Source organism: Styela clava, chromosome 11 (genome assembly GCF_964204865.1).
Source record: "Styela clava chromosome 11, kaStyClav1.hap1.2, whole genome shotgun sequence".
In the NCBI taxonomy this organism is placed as follows: domain Eukaryota; kingdom Metazoa; phylum Chordata; class Ascidiacea; order Stolidobranchia; family Styelidae; genus Styela; species Styela clava.
Window position 1 is genome coordinate 10630705 of NC_135260.1, and position 18882 is coordinate 10649586.

The 18882-nt window shown below is 32.7% G+C and overlaps 1 protein-coding gene across 2 annotated transcripts; it reads right to left on the reverse strand.

Moving 5' to 3' along the window:
- Window positions 1-1920: 1920 nt before the first annotated feature.
- On the reverse strand, window positions 1921-18357 carry LOC120347145 (wings apart-like protein homolog). 2 transcript variants are annotated; one of them, XM_078117677.1, is made up of 16 exons: window positions 15799-18357; window positions 14905-14983; window positions 13547-13723; window positions 13089-13216; window positions 12387-12513; window positions 11111-11252; window positions 10659-10822; window positions 9968-10079; window positions 8972-9167; window positions 8002-8156; window positions 7530-7645; window positions 6519-6644; window positions 5850-5965; window positions 5152-5360; window positions 4418-4605; window positions 1921-3561 (listed from the first exon to the last, which is right to left on the reverse strand). In XM_078117677.1, exons 1-16 carry the CDS (start codon window positions 15912-15914, stop codon window positions 3478-3480), a joined length of 2235 nt encoding a protein of 744 aa, XP_077973803.1. In that variant the 5' UTR covers window positions 15915-18357; the 3' UTR covers window positions 1921-3477. The 2 variants fall into 2 exon arrangements, with proteins under 2 accessions (XP_077973803.1, XP_039272948.2); XM_039417014.2 differs by having other exon boundaries at window positions 14905-14985; window positions 15756-18355.
- Window positions 18358-18882: the final 525 nt, after the last annotated feature.

Below are 18882 nucleotides of genomic sequence, written 5' to 3' on the forward strand. Positions count from 1 at the left end.
ACAGCAAAATTGGTGGTATTCGATTTGCTGCCGTAACCACGGCAGCTCACTATTGGTTTGTGGCAGCTAAAATGTCAGTCGCCGTGGGTTTGGTCATAGCGGTCATGGTGTAGAAATCCTGCCATGATTTTGCGGCAGCTCTAGACGCCACAAAATACTTGAAACTGCACTTGCATGATTGGGCTATTCAAAATATTTTCACTACAGTAACCAATATTCATGATATTACTGAAAACAAGGCCAATGAGTACATTATCGGCAAAAACCATTTTTATGGATTCCATCACTGCTGTATTTATTTCTCCAGTTTATTTATTCATATTAGATTTAGAAATACGCAATATTGAATAAAAATACAGCAGAGGCAGATTTCATGCTCCTGTAAAGTTGCACAATTAACGATAGAACAAAACTAATTCAAAGCACATAAAAACTGCAAACAAGTTAGATTTTGGCATGAAAATAACCCAATTTCAACCAAATCATAAATTAAACTTCAGATGACTAAATACAGTACTGATTTTAATATTTTCACACTTTATAATTATAGATACCCTTTTTTTTTTCAGAAAAACTCAAATGTTTGGATTGAATACCAAAAAAAGTATTTGAAATATTATCACTTATATTATAACATCATCTTTATAATTTAACAATTCATAAAATAATTTTACTTCACATTTTTGGCAACCAGGAAAAAATAAAGTTTATCGGTTGTATGATCACAAAGAAGATACGAGAAAACTCCTTCAAACAACTAAATTCTTCATACTGTCATATGTCTAAGAATATTCCTAACAGTGCAAAGGACCCACCGAAATCAAATATTAGTCAGACAATTACCACTGAATAACAAAACGAGATACCATTCAGAGCATTTATGAAAAAAGCATAATAGGATGATACAAATGAGTAAATTTTTGAGAAATTCCAGCGATAAATAAAATATGTAGCAATATATTCTCAGTTGCTTATTTACTATATATTCATTTGCAACAGTTCGAATTAAATACAACACCCAAAAACCTGAGTTTTACAGAAAAATAGAAAACAAGACAATTTGATTTAGTGCATTTCCCGTACCGTAGTTCCCGTTACCCGCATTTAAGAGTTGCCCCTGCTTTTATTATGCTGTTATGATCCCTATCGATGCATAAACTAGATTTATCTGTTGGTTTTATTTGCTACTATTTTTTTTACAAAACATTTTATTCTTTTTACCCATGATACACGCGCCACGTTAAAAATAATTAGAGGAACAAGTTTATTAAAAATGGCCAAATCAATGAAACAGCGAACCCGCAAACCGATCCTTACACTTCCCGAACCGAAATGAACTTATTGAGCACACATTAGGTGTCACCAGAGACTCCCAAATTCCTCGCTGGTTGTTTTGCGCAACAGACGATCGAAGAAATATTATTTTTTTTATGACCGTGCCAGTACCGTGCAAATAAGGAAAAATACACACCATGATTTATAACTCCTATGAACCCTGTAAATGTTGTTATGCGGTCTCATGATACACATTTGGGCTACGACGCTGGCTGATGGAAATCTCAACTCACATTCCAGCCCTAACTCCGAGAATACATAATTTTGACGACAAAAACTTCGGCATGAAAGCCTTCTTTAATTGTCTATCGATATTGCTTTGTCAACCCGATACTTTTGTAGTTTCTGCTTGAAATTTTGACATCTATTACCGTTATTGGGAATATGGAATTTCAATCTGAACTCCACCTTCGTCATTCATAAAACCTAGTAGTACATATTTACGATAAAACATGCTGGAGTCTCTGCAGCCCCGCCGGCTGGAGTATTTCGACTGTTGGACCACTGAGAATATCCTGGAAGTATAATCAAAACTGAAATTAAAACCTGTCAAAACCCGGCTCAAAGACAAATTAAGAGATGGAAAATGCTTTTGAATATTTAATATCAACATTAAAACTGTTGGCAGAAACATACCTGTGACCAGAGCAGAATATCAATAACAAAAAGGATCATAATTCATAAACACAATCATACCACATGAAACAGAAGATAACAAATGAACTTAAGATAAAATACACCAGTACAAAAAAGTTGTTCTATCAAAACACATCACATTCCTGGCATATGCCACAAATTATTCAACAATAACAATTATAAACTTTATGATTCAGAAGCTCAAACATTTGTAAACACAGTGAGAGAAATCAGATTCAGAGGAGGAACATTCAGGAATATATGTAAAGTTTGGAGTGACAAATTCAAATGTATATTGTAAGCAGTTTCAATCACTTTTTTAAGGATCTTGTTTACTGTAAAATATGCAAGTATTTTTTAAAATATCACAAATTAAGTCATTATAAACATTAGCTTCAATTTTGAGGAGTCTCCATGACAAACCACACTCCTACCCACATAAAAAAATTGATACCTAAGGAGTTGACATAACATACCCAGTGGGTGTTTACAGATCTTCTGAATAGAAATAATTAAATTACTACATTGTGAAGGGAATGCAATTCTGTCTCTAGAATACAAAGTATATTACAGAACATTGAACCATCAGAGACAAACATTTTAAAGTTGAACTGCCTTAATGTAAGGTTTTGAAACACAAATTTCTATAGATCTGTTACTTGACACCTACTCTCTCGTTTGGGAATAAAACAAGACTCAATAATATTATCATTCGAGGAAAATTTGATCAAAAATCTATGATGTATTTTACTCCACTTACTGGCGTCTTTAATACCTATGTAAAGCTGTATTGATTATTTCTATAAATTAGGATATGATTTCCATATTTATCCCGGGTTCATTCATTTGAATCATACATCTAAACAACTATACAGAAAAAAACTTTTGGCTTTGCTAATATGCTTGTAGAGTACATGAACATTTCTAAAATAATTTGTGAAATTTGACTGGAACTGAACTCCAATATTGAGTTGCCACTACCACAAAAATAGATTTAAATTTACAACAAACCATCAAAAATTAAGCAATAAAAGTAAATAAAAAACTTAAATAGAACTCCTCCCTGATTATGCAAAAAATGTAAGCTTTCATTAGATTTTTACCTAGTTTTAACGATTTTCAAGCTAACTTTATGGTGAAATTTGAGCTCTTCCAATTATTGCTTTCGGGTAAAAAAAAAAGCTCATTACCAAACTGAAACTGGTCCCTGTATATTAGAAAATGATACAAAAGCGAAAAAAGGTAGAACATTTCAAAAAAAATTTCACGATCAGCAAAGTGACCCGACAGACTGAAGTATTTCTTTTGTAATGTCTGTGATCGTATTCTAAATAACCTTTTAACCTTCAATTATACCTAATTAGCAAAAATGATAGAACATAGATCTCGGTAAAAAACAGAAAAGTATATTTGGTCAATACATTCAACCAACTTGACAAAACACCCCATTTATTCATTCAATGCATGAGTTGGATTTAATTAAATTAATAGCTGATAACAAAATCATTAAATTGATTTATCTAAATTGACTTCTTCCATGTCTTCTATCACTTGAATCAATTTTTGTTCTCCCTTTTTGGACATTCCGTGCTGTGAATAGTAAAGCAATATTAAAAATGATCGAAAACATAAAATCTATGCAAGTTAAATTAAGTCACTTGACCAAACATCCAACAAATTGGTATAGTCAAACACACGTTAAGAATAGCGTTATTTATTCAACTATGTAAAGAACAACCATGGGCTCCCAGTGTAAGGCAAACGCACGCAAATCTGGTAAACACAAACAGGTTTTGAGTGAATTGAGTTTTTAGACCATAGAATACATTCTGATGATATTGGGTCAACTAGTTCATCAGACATGACTCTAACAAAAATGAATAAAGAAGAGAGAGAATTTATTGAGCTGGATACCCAGAATTTCAATCGTACTGGCCTTCAAATGAAGTATGACATGATACTCAATAATAAACCTCAAAATTGCAATAATACTACTATTAAGTTAAATATAAAAATTACTAATAGGCATACTTTCAAAAATAATATTTCCAAATATGAATACTGAATATATTCGAAACTGGGTCACATTCAACAGAAAAATTTACAGAAATCACTGTAGATTAAGAGAAATTAAGTTAATAATGCCGAATGGTTTTGACAAACAGTTTTGCTTGATTTTTTTACAGTGTCAGAAATAGAATGTGGTCTATTTTATGTCTAACCATAAGATGACAAATGCATAATATTTTGAATGAAACTATCCTAAATTTTTCCAAAATTCATTTGTTTACTTTATTGAATATCATAAATTTTGAATATATTCAAACTATTAGTATTGTATTATCTTTGGACATCGTTGGTTCAACCTTGGGATGGCATCAAATATTCTTAAAACTAAATCCGTTCAAAACAATGATGCGTATACAACAATATAGATTGAACTTACCGTTAAATACATAAAAGACAGGAATTTTTTCAACATTTTAATCATAGATGATAGATCTCCATTATCTGGAAGTCTGGATCTGATTGCCGTAGCATTCATTCGACTTCCGTGAATGAGACATCCGAGCACAAGGGCAGTATAAGATGCAATTATTGAAGCTTCCATATGATCGTTTGCTTTTTCAAGTGCTAAACATGAAATGAGTGGAATGAAACTTTTAGCCAAAATATGCTGGATAAAAATAAAAACAAACTTGATATTCAAAATTTGGAATTGGGATCTTGCAACCCATAAAAATAATCAAATCAAACCAGATTTAATGTTACCGAAGATATTATTCAACTAAATTTTACTTCATGGCTCATGATATATAAAGTCTGATCTCATTGCTTAAATTTTGCAGCTTTTCATAAAGGATAAGAAGGCGGTGAACCAACTTCAGGTTACAGACTAGAATAAGAAAATGAGCTAGTCAAAATGTGGAAAATTTATCACAAATTCGATAAATTTTGAGCCAACTTGAGCATAAAAGAAATCAGACCCAGAGACTGTCTATGAATCAAACTGGGATGAATCATAAAAAATGTTCAACATTAAAACCTTATTGTTAGTACAACTTCCACCATTGGCATTGACATTAATCAGTTGGTTAGTTGCAAAGAAGAGCACTCGTCCAAAAAAACAATTACAAAATTTTAGCATAGCAAGTGCCCATCATCATTTTTCCTACCAACCTTGTCTCATTTCGTCTTTTTCTTCAGCAGTTAGTTTGGCTTCAATATTATTAGGATTTGTGATCGACCTGTGGGATCCTTGAGTACTGTGTAAATCATCGTCATCTCGTTTCGATTGTACGGAAACCCATTCCATACCTTCTTCACTTTCAACCCAATATCCTTCATCATCTGCATCACCCAATCCAACAGCATGTTGTGATGATTTGCTATAATAAAATATATTTGTATTATGTACAATAGAAATTTGATTTAAATAAAAATTTCATGTGAATTTTTTTATAAAATGCTACTACTAGCAGCTACTACTTTAAGAGCAGTCTTTCTGGTTCGCGTTGCTCTGTCACTCTGTGTCAGATGAAGGGGTATGGAATTTGAACAAGAGATGTGCAACCTGGGATGGCATTTGGCAACACAGTTAATATTGCACTTTAAACACCAGGTCATCGCAAATATTGCAAAATTAGAGATAGGAAGAAGGACAAATCGAAAAACATATTAAAAATGGCGTTGTGTACAACACTGTAATTTTCACCAATGCATGTAAACCAATGAACAAAAAAAAATTCCAAAATTAAATTATATATATAATGTATTCACATTATAACATAGCTATTTTCAAGGTGATTCGATGCATATTTTTCCTTGTTTATAATTTCATATGAGCGTTTATGAGCCTTCTAACTTCAGATACATACTTTAAACCTCCGGCACTTCCAGATTTCTGCATTCGTTTTGCTTCAGCTGCTCTTTTGACCCCGTCTTCTCCTAATATTTCATTATCTCTTGCAGCGACTTCACGATCGATGAAAAGCTAAAATGAAAAAGAAAGTGTATACATTTATTTATTGCCAAAAAAATGTAATCAGCAGCGCTGGGAATAGTAAAACGGTTAATCGGTGTACAGCTGATACATGGTTAACGATTACAATTAATTTTAACCGTTAACTACTATCCAAGATAATACTCCATTTTTCAATTGCAGTACAACAATTTTAAGAACGGACGTTGAATGGCATTTGAAACATGCAAATTCTGCCAAAAGAAAGAACAGCAAATAAATTTTTTCAGGAAGTAGCGCTAAATGCTTTGAATTTACGATGTTCTGGAAATGAAAAGCCTTCAGATATTCGAAATATAGCCTATTGCATCTCTTTTGCGAGAGTGACCAAGCAAAGCAACTTGTTACTAGAAGGACAATTTCGACCAGTAAACAGTTTCCAGCAAACTTAAAGGGAAGGAAACTACTTTAGAATCCTACCAGGTAAGAGGCCGTGGTTTGCCATGCGATTGAGCCGTCTTATTAGCTTCCCTCTTCCCAAGATAAATATGCAATCCTGTCCTAATATATACCATATTTGTCTCACCTGAACTAAAGCATCAACAATTGAAATTTCTTCATCACCTTGGTCGACAGAAGGAGTTTTCATTTGCATAAGTGACATTCGATTTTTAGCACTGCTCTCCACGAGATTTACCATAAGACCCAAACTCTGGAAAAATAAACACATCTCAGTCAGAAAATATTAATATACTATACCCAAGTTGGGCAATTTTAAATATTGGATGAGATTGTATAATATCAGAAAAAAAAATTCTTACGCTATTCTAAGGAACAATGTGATTTACCTCAAAAAAGAATTGTTCACAAAATTTGATAACAATATCTATCAAGTTAGTGATTAAATTCAATTTATTTTGAATAATCGTTTTCCAGATACTTTTTGTATACCATCAATTCGAAAACAAATGTGCGACATAGTCTCGTAAAGTCTCAATCAATTCATTTTAAGAATTCAAAAATATTGCATGATATATTAACATAATTTCCCAATTTAATTATCATAATAATGAATTAATTTTGAAAAATCAGGAAAAAAAACATAACCCCATACACTTAAATATTGACATAAAACAATTGGTCATATATACTTTCATAAACTTATATTCGAGATTGGAGACCGAAAGTACATAAAATTTGAAAACGATATAATAAAGGGTAACGCAAAAGGGTAAGAATAGGAAAATCAGCATGTTCTAGCCCAGAGATGGGCACGTTTTTTGAATCAGGGGCCAAACATTTTGCCCACCTGGACTGGCGGGCCATATAAGCATGACGTAAAGAGCTACATTTTATGAACAATGTTTACAGTGTTACAAAAGCAACAGTTGAAAACAATAAGTCTTTTGCCAAAACTAAATTTAAGCGCAATCCCAACAAATTCCTTGAGCTATTTTGAACTAAAACATCAAAATTTGGTTTCAATTTGGTTGTGGTAGCATCAGGCGGGCCAGATTGAATTACCTAGCAGGCCGCATTTGGCGCGTGGGCCGTACTTTGCTCATGGTTGGTCTAGCCATAAGTTAAACGTACTTACCAACAACCTAATTTCATATCTATGTTCTTCATCAACATGTTCAGGAATATATAAAATGCATGACAATATGTTATCTAACATTCCTTCTTGATCGCCAATACGTGTACTTGACCATTCTAAATATGAAATACTCGTATATTATACAAATTATGTGTAAACCTGTGTACAAATACTTGAGGCTACGAGAGACTAGCTGCCTATCCTTCTTATATGCACTATATAACGGCCATTCAGTGTAATTCAATGAACTCGCTGCACAATACACACTAAGACAACTTTTTTATTATTATGCTTTGAATTTGGATGAATTTACCTTTTTTACTTCCCTAATATGGCCTTTGACACAAGGATGCTTGAACAAAAGGGTATTAATAAAAATTTATTAATATTTATCACTTTAATGTTTTATCAATAAAATTTGAATGGATACGCAAAAAATGAAGTTGTCAAGTATTATGTTGAAACTACTTACCATTGTCATTGCTAATATTAACAAGTAATTTGATAATTTGTGCTATCACATTCTTAATAAGCAATGAAGCCTTTGCTTTGGAAGATGAAGGCGGTGTATCAGGTTCACGAACATCTTCTGTCTGTGCCAACCATTTCTTACATCGAGTCATTAATCTGAAATGAAGTTAGGAATTCAACAATTGTAATTCAAAACGCAAAACTAAAGTAGTAGCATTAATGGTTTTGATATGATGCATTGATATGCTGATCAATCTGACCAAGGCTCTGTAAGATAATGAGCTATTATAGTTTGAATTACCAGGATCTTTCTGGCATTGCCTAAAAACACTGGGTGAGATGGTGGGTATGGGGTTTGAACGCAAGATTTTAACCTGCAATGACATCATAGTAAAGTCCAACGCTTTACAATATTCCCTATACTATACAACTTCTTATTACTTATGATATGAAATGAGTTTAATCAACTAAAAAGCTTGATCATTTCAAACTTTTGTTACACAGAGCACAAGAGAAGCTAATATGAACAAGTTGCATTGCAGAGTAAACATATCGTATTGCACAATAGTTCATACTCAAACTTCCCCAGTTAACTTCATAAATGTGGAATATCTCTACTCTCCAAAATGCTAATAAATCACTATCCTATTAATGGTAAGATTTAAGTAATGCATGATTTTTTCAATGTTAGATAGCCAAATGTTCTACCTAGGTAGTTAGGACGAAGCAAATTCAGATCTGCCTTCGGGTTGAAAAATCTCAATTTGTACACCAAATTGTAAAAATTTTGATTCTTAGTAAAATTAATTTCATTTTCAAGCTGTATAAGGTTTGACTTATTTCATCCTATTGAAAGTCTGCAATTCCGAACTCTGGACCTGGTAATTCAGAATTTCAAATCAGACTTCCAACTGAGAGAAGTTAGAAAATACGACCCTGGCTCTGAATCCAGTTCTAGCCTTGATACTTACAGAGATATTTTCTTCAGTAGCAATGCTCTTTGGTGTGTAACAAGGTACACAGCATTCCGAGCAGAATTAATGATTCCATTTTCTAAAACTCGAAGTAATCTTTCCAATGTGCATAGGGGTCGCTCGATACGTAAAGGTTGACATGAACAGTCAAGATTGGCAGGAAGATTTTCAATAATATCCACTTGCGCTTTCACTGGAATAAAATGAAAATCTACAAAATGTAGGCAAACCTATATACAACATTAGTATATTATGTAATGAAATGAAAAATTCCATAAAATTGCACTAAAAAGGCAATCCACGGTGAGAAAAAACAGAAAAAAAGATTGGGTTACTGTGTAAAACCTTAAAATTGAATTCGGTAATAATTTTATTTTAAAGATTTTAAGCAATCAAAAGCTAAAAGTATACCAAGCCAGAAAGGTCTTCAATTGTTTCTGAGAACCATATAAAATAGAATCAATCAATTCAAATCAATTTCAAAAACGTCATTTATCTGAATATTCCTATATTTTGATATTCAGATATTTTTTTGCTGGAAATGACCCAATGTATTTGGAACTGGGTCATATAGAATCAGAAATATCATTAAACAAGGACGGCCAAACCAAAAAATATTTAACCATTTAGTATACTGAATACATCCTGAAATAGGTTGGCAATCTTTTACAATATGAGATGTTGAATATATTCTGAAATGGGCCTATTCCACAACAGAAATTCTTCAAAACAATTGTAAACTTGGAGAAATTAAATTTGGTTATGCAGAATAATTGAGATAAACATTGATCACAAATAAGTATTCTCTTTATTATTCTGTTAGACGTCTATCATAAAATAATAAATGCTTAAAAAAAACATTTTCAAATGAAAATAATCTAAATTCTTCCTAAAATCAAGAATTTGATCAATCGAATATAACCAATTTCTTTCGAATGTATTCGAATATTCGATTCATTTGGGAAATCCCTGACGTTAAAATCAAAAAATTACCCAAGCTGATGACATGATCTAGTCCACCTTTTAATCTGATTTCTTCTCGAAACCACTCACTAGTTTTTCGTGCAGTATAACGTAACAATGCTTCACTGGCTAAAACTTTAGTCTAAAAGCAAAATAAGATAGTTCAAAGTTCAAACAGATCCCAATTCCCAACTTTTCTTGACTACAACTTTACCACTCAGAGAGGAAATTTAACTAAAAATAGGGACAAAAAACCACATCAAGGGCAGGGTATTTTTGAATACCTGATGATTGCAGAATCCAATCGAATATTTTTTTAATCGAATCTCGAATATATTGAAGATATTTAAATTGATACAACGACTTTATTTGTGTGTATTTTTTTTCATTGTGATGGGTTCTCCATCCACCTAACTTTCTGAAAACATAGAATCCATCACTCAGTCAGTTTGCTGAGTTGTCACACACAGTAAGAAACATGTTTCATCAATGACTGACTATAAAGAAAAAGTGATACGTCGGAGTTGCATTTTAAAAATTTGACAGATTCATCTCGACCTATGGCGGACAAAAAAGAAAAGATGGTGGCGATTCAAAATAATTGTCTGAATAATTCGAATAATTTACTATTCGATTCGTAATGACCAGTCCTAACCACATCTCTACGATTACAAAACATATAAAAAATCGATAGAGAGAGACTTAGTTTTAGAAAACATACCGATAAATCCTGTGAAGTAACGAGCGGATCTCCACATCGATCTATCAGATCTTTGATTTTGTGCTTGACTGCTTCTAATTCTTGATCTGAATTCGTTGTCTGCGGTTCTTGCTTTCGTTTGTAAAGCTTAGAAAATTTGTATTTTGGTGGTGTTGCTATTTTTGCTAAAAAATGAGAGAGATGGTAACCAAAACTATGTAAAACCCAATTTATTACACCTTGGGTAAGAGGGTGAGATGACTACAGGAGGCCTAATACGCTGGCCCCTAGGCCATCAAGCCCAGTCTCTATTACGCACTGGGTGATCTTACGTTGTTCTCAAACATTAAGTCTTGCCAAGAGTACCCATAAACTAAAACCGTGTTTCTCAGCTGGGGGTTAAATTCGACCCAAATTAGGGGTCAAATAATAATTAGCACTAAAAATATTCAAAATAAAAAACGAAGACGTACGTTTATTTGAGGAACCGCCATTTTTATTTTTTTCTAATGGATCAACCAGCTTCAGTAGAATTCTTAACGTAGCTTTATTTATATCAATTTGTCTATCTCTACTTAACATGTATAATAACGATGAGGTAGCCAGTGATAGTGCCTGAATAAAAAAACATTGAATTTCAAAAGGATTATCTAAACTTGTCTCGGATGAGTAGCTATAGAGATGGAGAGCAATATTCACAAGAGATAATTTTACACAGGGATGGACAAAATCGAATATTTCACTATTCCGAAAACATTCCGAAAAATATTTTCTAATACAAAAATTCGAATACATACATTCTTAATTAGGTGCAAGTTAATTATGGAAAATTACATAAATCACTATATCCTCATGTTGATCATATCTAAAAAGATACAAATATAATGGTTATTGGTTTCTATGTGCTGTTCGTTATCAATTGAAATGTTGCATGTTTTGATCTGCTGGTCTGGCAGCATAAAATTCCTAAATTTTGAATAAAAATGTTCTGAATTATTCCTAAATTCAAAAATTTACTATATCGAATACAATGAATTTTGAATTAATTCGAATAGACTATTCGATTCGTTTTGGACATCCCTGATTATAAATTTTTGTTAATGAAATCGTCCAAATGACATTAAAAAATATAACAGTGACAAATAGACTTTCCATTGCGTAAGGATTTATAGTTGAATCTGATGGTTGTCAAAGCTTTGAAAAAACTTCAAAGAATTAACCAAATGAAACTGAAAGTTCCAAAATATTGAAATACCTGTAGTTTTGGCAATGTAGATACCCATATTTTGAAGAAATGGTGTCCGACCTGCGGCCCACGAGGAGAAATTGTGCGCCCGCGGTGTGCCAATTTTGAATGGTGTGCGGCCCGCGAAACAAGTTTTTACTTTAGTTTAGTCTGGCCCACACAAGTAATCCTAATCCCTCTGAGTTGCAAAGCCAATACCTGAGTCCAGTTTATGCATTTGAGGTTACAATGCCCGAATCTAGCTTGTGCAAAGTGAACAACACATGCGATCAATAATTAACACAGGAATGCCAATGTGCGGCCCGCGGTTTCACCCAGTTACTTGTTTTTGGCCCTCCTGTGTTAAAGGCTGCACAGTGCACACCCCTGTTTTAATGAATCTGTTTTCATAGCAGAAGAACCAGTATAAATCTGGTGCAAAATACTCAAAAAATAAAGAACTGGTACATTTTCTGAAATAATATCCCCAAATAAATTTATTTGTTTTGTATATAAATACATACCGGTACTTTGTTTTCATCAGCATCTTGTAAGTTGTCAAACACTTTGGTCAAAACATTATGAGCTCGTAGATAAAGTCTAAAATTTTGTTGTTCGCATTTACAAGCAAGACTGGTTACGGAGAAACATCTAAAATACGTAAGAATATTGAGTTGAATATTACTGTGATATATATTATAAGATAGACCAGCTTTTTTGCCCCGGACCACCTACGCTCTTCATCTTGCCTCGCGGAACACCAATAAATTAGAAGTTATAATTAAAGGGTGGATTCCAAAAAATTCCGACAAATTTAGTCTCTATCCCTGTTTTGTGGAGCGTTCCGAAGAAGCTTGCAGAACAGTGTTCCACGGAACACAGTTAGACCTTTAGTCGAGGTGCAATGCCATTGTTTCTTGTTTTATCACATCATAATTAAGCTAAGTCTAGAGTCTTTATTTGAAGTTTTAGAGTTTTGTCCCTCAGCTCTTGATTTTAATAAACTCCACTTTACATCCAGGTTTCGAGACCTGTCTCAATTCCCCCTGCCTAAGACAAAGTGTAATACACCAGAAATAGTGTCTTTTCAAAAACATGTTCAATGCCTGGTTAAGGGCCTAAATATGGAAAAATTCACTGAAAAAATATTTAATGATGTACGTAAACTACAAAGCATATATTTTATAAAAAAGTGTTAGCTTTTGTGGAAAATCTTGCGATAGTACCTGACAGAGATGGGTTGATGAGATGGAAGACCTTCTTGCAAATATAAAACTTCATCTTCATATTCTTGTATTTCACCTTTTTCCAAGCAATTCTGATAATTTTTCACATGTCGTACCGCGGTGAAATACTGTAGAATAGAAATACTGTACTACTGTAGAATATTAATTGCTATTTGAAAGTTCCTATTTAAAACATCAAAATCTTTTCAGAGCAACGTAATGTATAGACAAGTGTATACAGTCTCTTTTAGGATTATGTTAAATAAGATTTTACCTCTTTCAGATCGACTTTCGGAATTGGCATCATTGGTACAGTAACAGTAATTTACAAAATTTAATATTAGATTTTTCAGACATATTATATTCATTAAAAATCATTAGCATTTACAGAAACATGAATTCTTCAAACGAGAAAAAAGAAAACATGGATGACTAAATCTAGAAACAATCAGACAAACCTCTTGGTGCTTTTTATCACATTTCAATGATGTCACACTACTTTCACCAACATTTTTTGGCCAAGTTACTGATTTTTTCAAGGCTGGAACACTTGATTTCGAACTGAAATTGTCTGCTGATTTTTGCGATGACTGAGATGGTTGAGATGAAGATAATGAATCAGAAGAATACAAAGACTGAAAATGAAATTTTTTTAAAGTATAAATCCCAATTTCGAAGGCAAAAGAAATATAACTGTAATTAAGCAATTTTCTATAAAGAGATCCTTGAAGTAATCCCTATACAATGACAAGCAATTTTTACTATGCAAGATAGAACTCGGCTAATATCATTACCATTTTCTAGCACAAATTCGTTTCGGATATTTCAAATCAAGTAAACTACAGTCCAAACTATTTGGATAATTTATCTCCAATTTATACAATAGCTAATTAGAGAATAAAGATCAAATAATATTCTTTCCTACATAAATGAGTTCGCAAGACAGACTTGAGAACCACTGCATCTTTATACAAATTTACTCAAAGAAAGCTGCTGCGGTCTCTCAAAAAAATGTGAAGTATAGTGATAGACAAGTTGGAGGTAATCAGTGACACGCTAATAGGTTTATTCCTGTGAGAGAGAAGCAGTAGAGAATGGGTAACCCAAGAAACAACATAATTATCATCGCTGTCTGGTAAACAACCATTAGTGATGATGCTATATCATCATATATATAACAATCTGTATTCGTGAATATTAATTATTTTTCTATTTTTTAGCCAACTCCAAATATTGGGTGCGCAGCCTATACCCATGGGCCAAATATGGCCCACATAGAAATATTTTGAGGCCCATGGAAAAGTGCCAATATTGAAAGGTGCGCGACCCGCAAAATGATTTTTCAATTTACGGTAGATTAAAATATTAGGTTCAGTATATAAGTTCATAACCTACTACCATAAAGCTAACATCATAAAAACAGTGGGTAGCATGACGTAAATGAAAGGAAGAAAACTTTGTAAGCATAATACAAAAAAAAATCATACAATTGTACCTGCTGCGTTTTTGCTAGCATGGACATGATGGAGGAAGCCTAATCAACCCGATGTAAAATATTTTATGGAGATGCCAATTTAGTACAAGAACAAATATTAAACAAAACTATCATACTACACTATAATTCCAAATTAATTCAGCATTTCACACTCTTGCGCTGACTGCCATATACTCTTGTGCATTCCAATGTTTTATGACCTGACATATTTTATACTAGCATTTTAGCAATCTCTCATAACTTTAAGTGACAGTCCATCACCCAAATTCATCATTTTTTTGTGCGATAATTTGATACAAATTGAATAGAAAACATCATTACCTTTTTTCCTGAAGATCCCAATAATTTTTTAGTCGGCAGACTTGAAATTCGGACAGATTTTGGAAGTTCTTCTTTGGTTTCCTACACAAATTGAATAAACAAAATACTAGCCTTGAAACTGATTAAGTTCATCTATCAAATAAAATTGTGTGATACAAGTACATATCAGTGTGTGGCGGAGTATGTATGAGTTAATAATTGGAACTAAAATTGAGCATAATGATTTTTATTTAAAAGACTTCAATACAATAAATTATCTGAAATTTTTCATCACTGTGCAGTAACTATTCATACTCACTATTAATTTGATTGGAGTACAAGTTTCAATAGAGATTTACGGAAGCAAAGCAAATCAATATGATATATGCCATTATCGTAAGGACCATAAGGCACACTCAGTGATAGGCGCATGATCAATAAATTGCTTAGATTGGGTTTTTATTCATGTATAAGGAGCATTAACATGTAACAGATACTGGTATGGGTTTTGACTGTAAGCCATAAAGCATACAGCTCAGTCAGCTCTACCTATTCTTGCAAATTATGTTGTATTGGTTGGCCACATTCTGTATAACTTCTCCTGCTGAACACACACAGCAGTATTTTGCCAAAAATTTTAAACTATGTGGTTAGATTTTAGATAATTGGTTTTTATAAACACTGCGTCATGATCCGAACAATATGTGTCCGCAATATCAACAACAATGCTGTCATCCGTACAATTTCTATTGAAATACATGTGATCAAGCAGAGACCCATAATCTGTGGTCGCGCTATTGGTAGGAATATATTGTCAGAAACCAAGCTCATTCATTTTTATCGTGTCACCATTGCGAATTGCGAGTACTCACAAGACACTGTGACAGAGACCATTCCGAAACAGCACTACCACGCTCCTTGTCGTTAAAAGATGTGATACGATTGCTGTCTTTCCAAGCTTGTTCGGCCTTCTTTTTTGCTCTTCTCTCCCTCTTTTTGACCTCTAAACTTTTTCTCTTCATCTTGGGCATCGCGTTATATCAAAATATAGGAAACAATAGCCAACTCCCCACGTTGTCGTCGAGATAATAATTGAAGAAACACTTTTATGAAGAATTCTGCAAATCCGAACTGGATTGTTTTCAGCCAATAGCCTTGTATTTACCATCAAAAATGGCCAACGCCGACTACTATATTTTGTGTCAAATACAACGGTGCTAACCGAGGTTGCGGCGGCTATTCAATCACATCCTAGCGACATTTTGGTGAAGAATTCTGCAACCCCGAACCTGATTGTTTCAATTTGGTATCAGACAATAGCCTATTTGCCACCGAAAGTGGCGAACGTCACCTAACCTATAGTTTGTGTCAAATACAAAGATAGTATACAAAGGATGGTTCCAATTGCATCCTAATTGGCTTAATACAACGATTCCAGAACAGTCATGTGGCAAGGGACAATACACCGGTCCTCACCAGTCCCACAAAGTCGAAGCGGCATGTAACCAAAATACCTAAATGCTCCACATCGGAGATAGGGCATTGTTTTTTTTTAATCAGCAGTAAATGGATGTTTAATGTTAGGCATTTTTTTTTCTTTTAAAAAATAAAACAAAACAATTACACAATTCACAAGGTCCAATTCATAATATCATTAAATGGATTTGACATTGAGTTGATTTCCAGCACACCATGTTTGATTATTAACATACGGTAATATAAATTATACAGTCAACAGAATTCATAATCCATGATGTATGTATGAAGGTTTAATTCCAATATTTGAATAATTCCAATGATTGATTGGTATTTCACCATAACAACATCGTCAGAGTGATACAGGGATCCAATTTATACATAGAGGTTATATATTAACATATCACATATTTTAATTAAATGAAAGAAAGGCAATGTTAGACATGGAATAATATGACCATAATCTTTCCTGTAAGTAATATTTTAATATAATACAATAAATATAAAAATTAAATATTACTATAAAAAAATTAATACATAATACATTTGAACCTAGTTCAGAGTTAGGATTGATAGGTTTCCAATTCTTATTTTTTGCATGAAAATGCAAGCCAAAAAGTAAAAAAATTAGACAGAAAAATAGAAAAACTTGTAGATATTCTATTGGCGTTTTCCCATTCGCCACCTATGTTCACATAACTCTTTTCCTCCTTTGAAAAAAAAAAGAAAATTTTGAGATAATGGATATGAAAACTTCACAGAATCACAGATTTCAATCTCTTCATGATCTCATCTCTTAATATTCCCTTTTTTATAAACTCATTCATAACTATTATAGATCCTATCACCACTGTTCAAAGTATGGACTGATAAGTTTCCAATTCTTCAAATATTATGCCATTTCTAAAATTCCAAATTGCTGCTTTGCCACAAGAGATAATTAGATTCAGTGATTTAGTTTCAATATCTTGAGTAAACATACCATCTTCCATATAATTTGATAAATTCAGCCAATTTCAAAAAGATTTTATATAATCACAATGAAAAAATAAATGCATACAATCTTCCATCACTCTGTTACAAAATACGCAATCACCCTTTGTTTCATGTGACCAATGTCTTATTCGCTCTCCAGTTGGAAGCCCATTTTGTAAAATCTTCCAACTTAATACCTGATATTTTCTGGGAATATAATTTGCCCACACTTTATTCCAACTAAAATTAGGTCTTAAATTAGAAATAGTGTTAAAACGATTCAGTTTCCATTAGTCAATGATAAACTTTTTTAATAACTTTTTTGTGGTGAGGTTTTTAAGGAAAATCGAATTTAAAAGACATCAGTACAAGATTATGATCACTAGTTTTTTCTCTCAATATATCTTTCCATTCTTGAGGAATTGATCTTGAAATTTTCTGAACACACAAAATCACATTCCTAATTTTATTTTTTGCTCTATTTTCAGCCAGGTTTCTTATTTTATCTTCTCCATATATTTTTTCAGTAATTTATTTACATGATAATTTAACAATATGCTCTATTTTCGTTTAATTTGTCTTAATCCAATTGCTTACATCATCTGAATGATTTCTCAAATTAATCAATGAATTAAACCAAATATACTCTTGGTAAATTCCGGATGTTAGTTTTAAAGGATTTCTTTGTATATTTAAAGCCCTGAAATAGTTGACAATATTTGTATAAAACTGAGGTATAGGTTTTCACATATTCTTGATTTTCCCCCCAAATAAATTTTCAAATTAGTTTTTCTAAAATTGACAAAAAATTGTAAGTAACTATTCCAAGGACTGCGAAATACCAAACTTTTGACAGCAGTACCGGTACCAGTAATTGTTACTGATTATATTTTTTCCAATAATTGTTAGATTCCCACCACGTCATAATGTCATAACATTTCGAATTCTTCTTGTAACTGGTTTCCAATTTTTATCAAATTTAATTTTATCATTTCCTATCCAGCAACCTAATACTGTAATACTACACATGTAGTAACACATGTAATATAAGGTCCCTGGAAACATTAATGCCACGAACCTGAATAATTGGAAAGTTCACCAAATTACCACATACCTGGTACCGGTACTAGTATTTTTGATTTATTTTTATCCATGTACCGTAGGTCCCTATTTCTTTTTCAAAATGTTCAACGACATTCATCTCTTTAAAGTCGACAATGCATCATCTGCAAACCCCTTATATTTTTGTTCCTCATTCGCCACATTATTAAAACCTCTAATCCGTGGTTTATTTCTAATTATACATGCAAATACTTCAGCAATGAAAGTATAGTCTAAATCAAAGTGACTAGTCACTTTGGTCTAAATAAAGTATTAATATATCGGAGACGGTGGAAAACAAACGATCCTTACAACACTTATAAGTGTCACCAGAGACTCCCTAATTTTCGCTGGTTATTTTTGCGCAGCGAGTTTTCATGCTGCCGCAACACTCAACAAACGATCCAGAGAATACCGGAACGGAATTGAAACAGATTTTTTTAGATT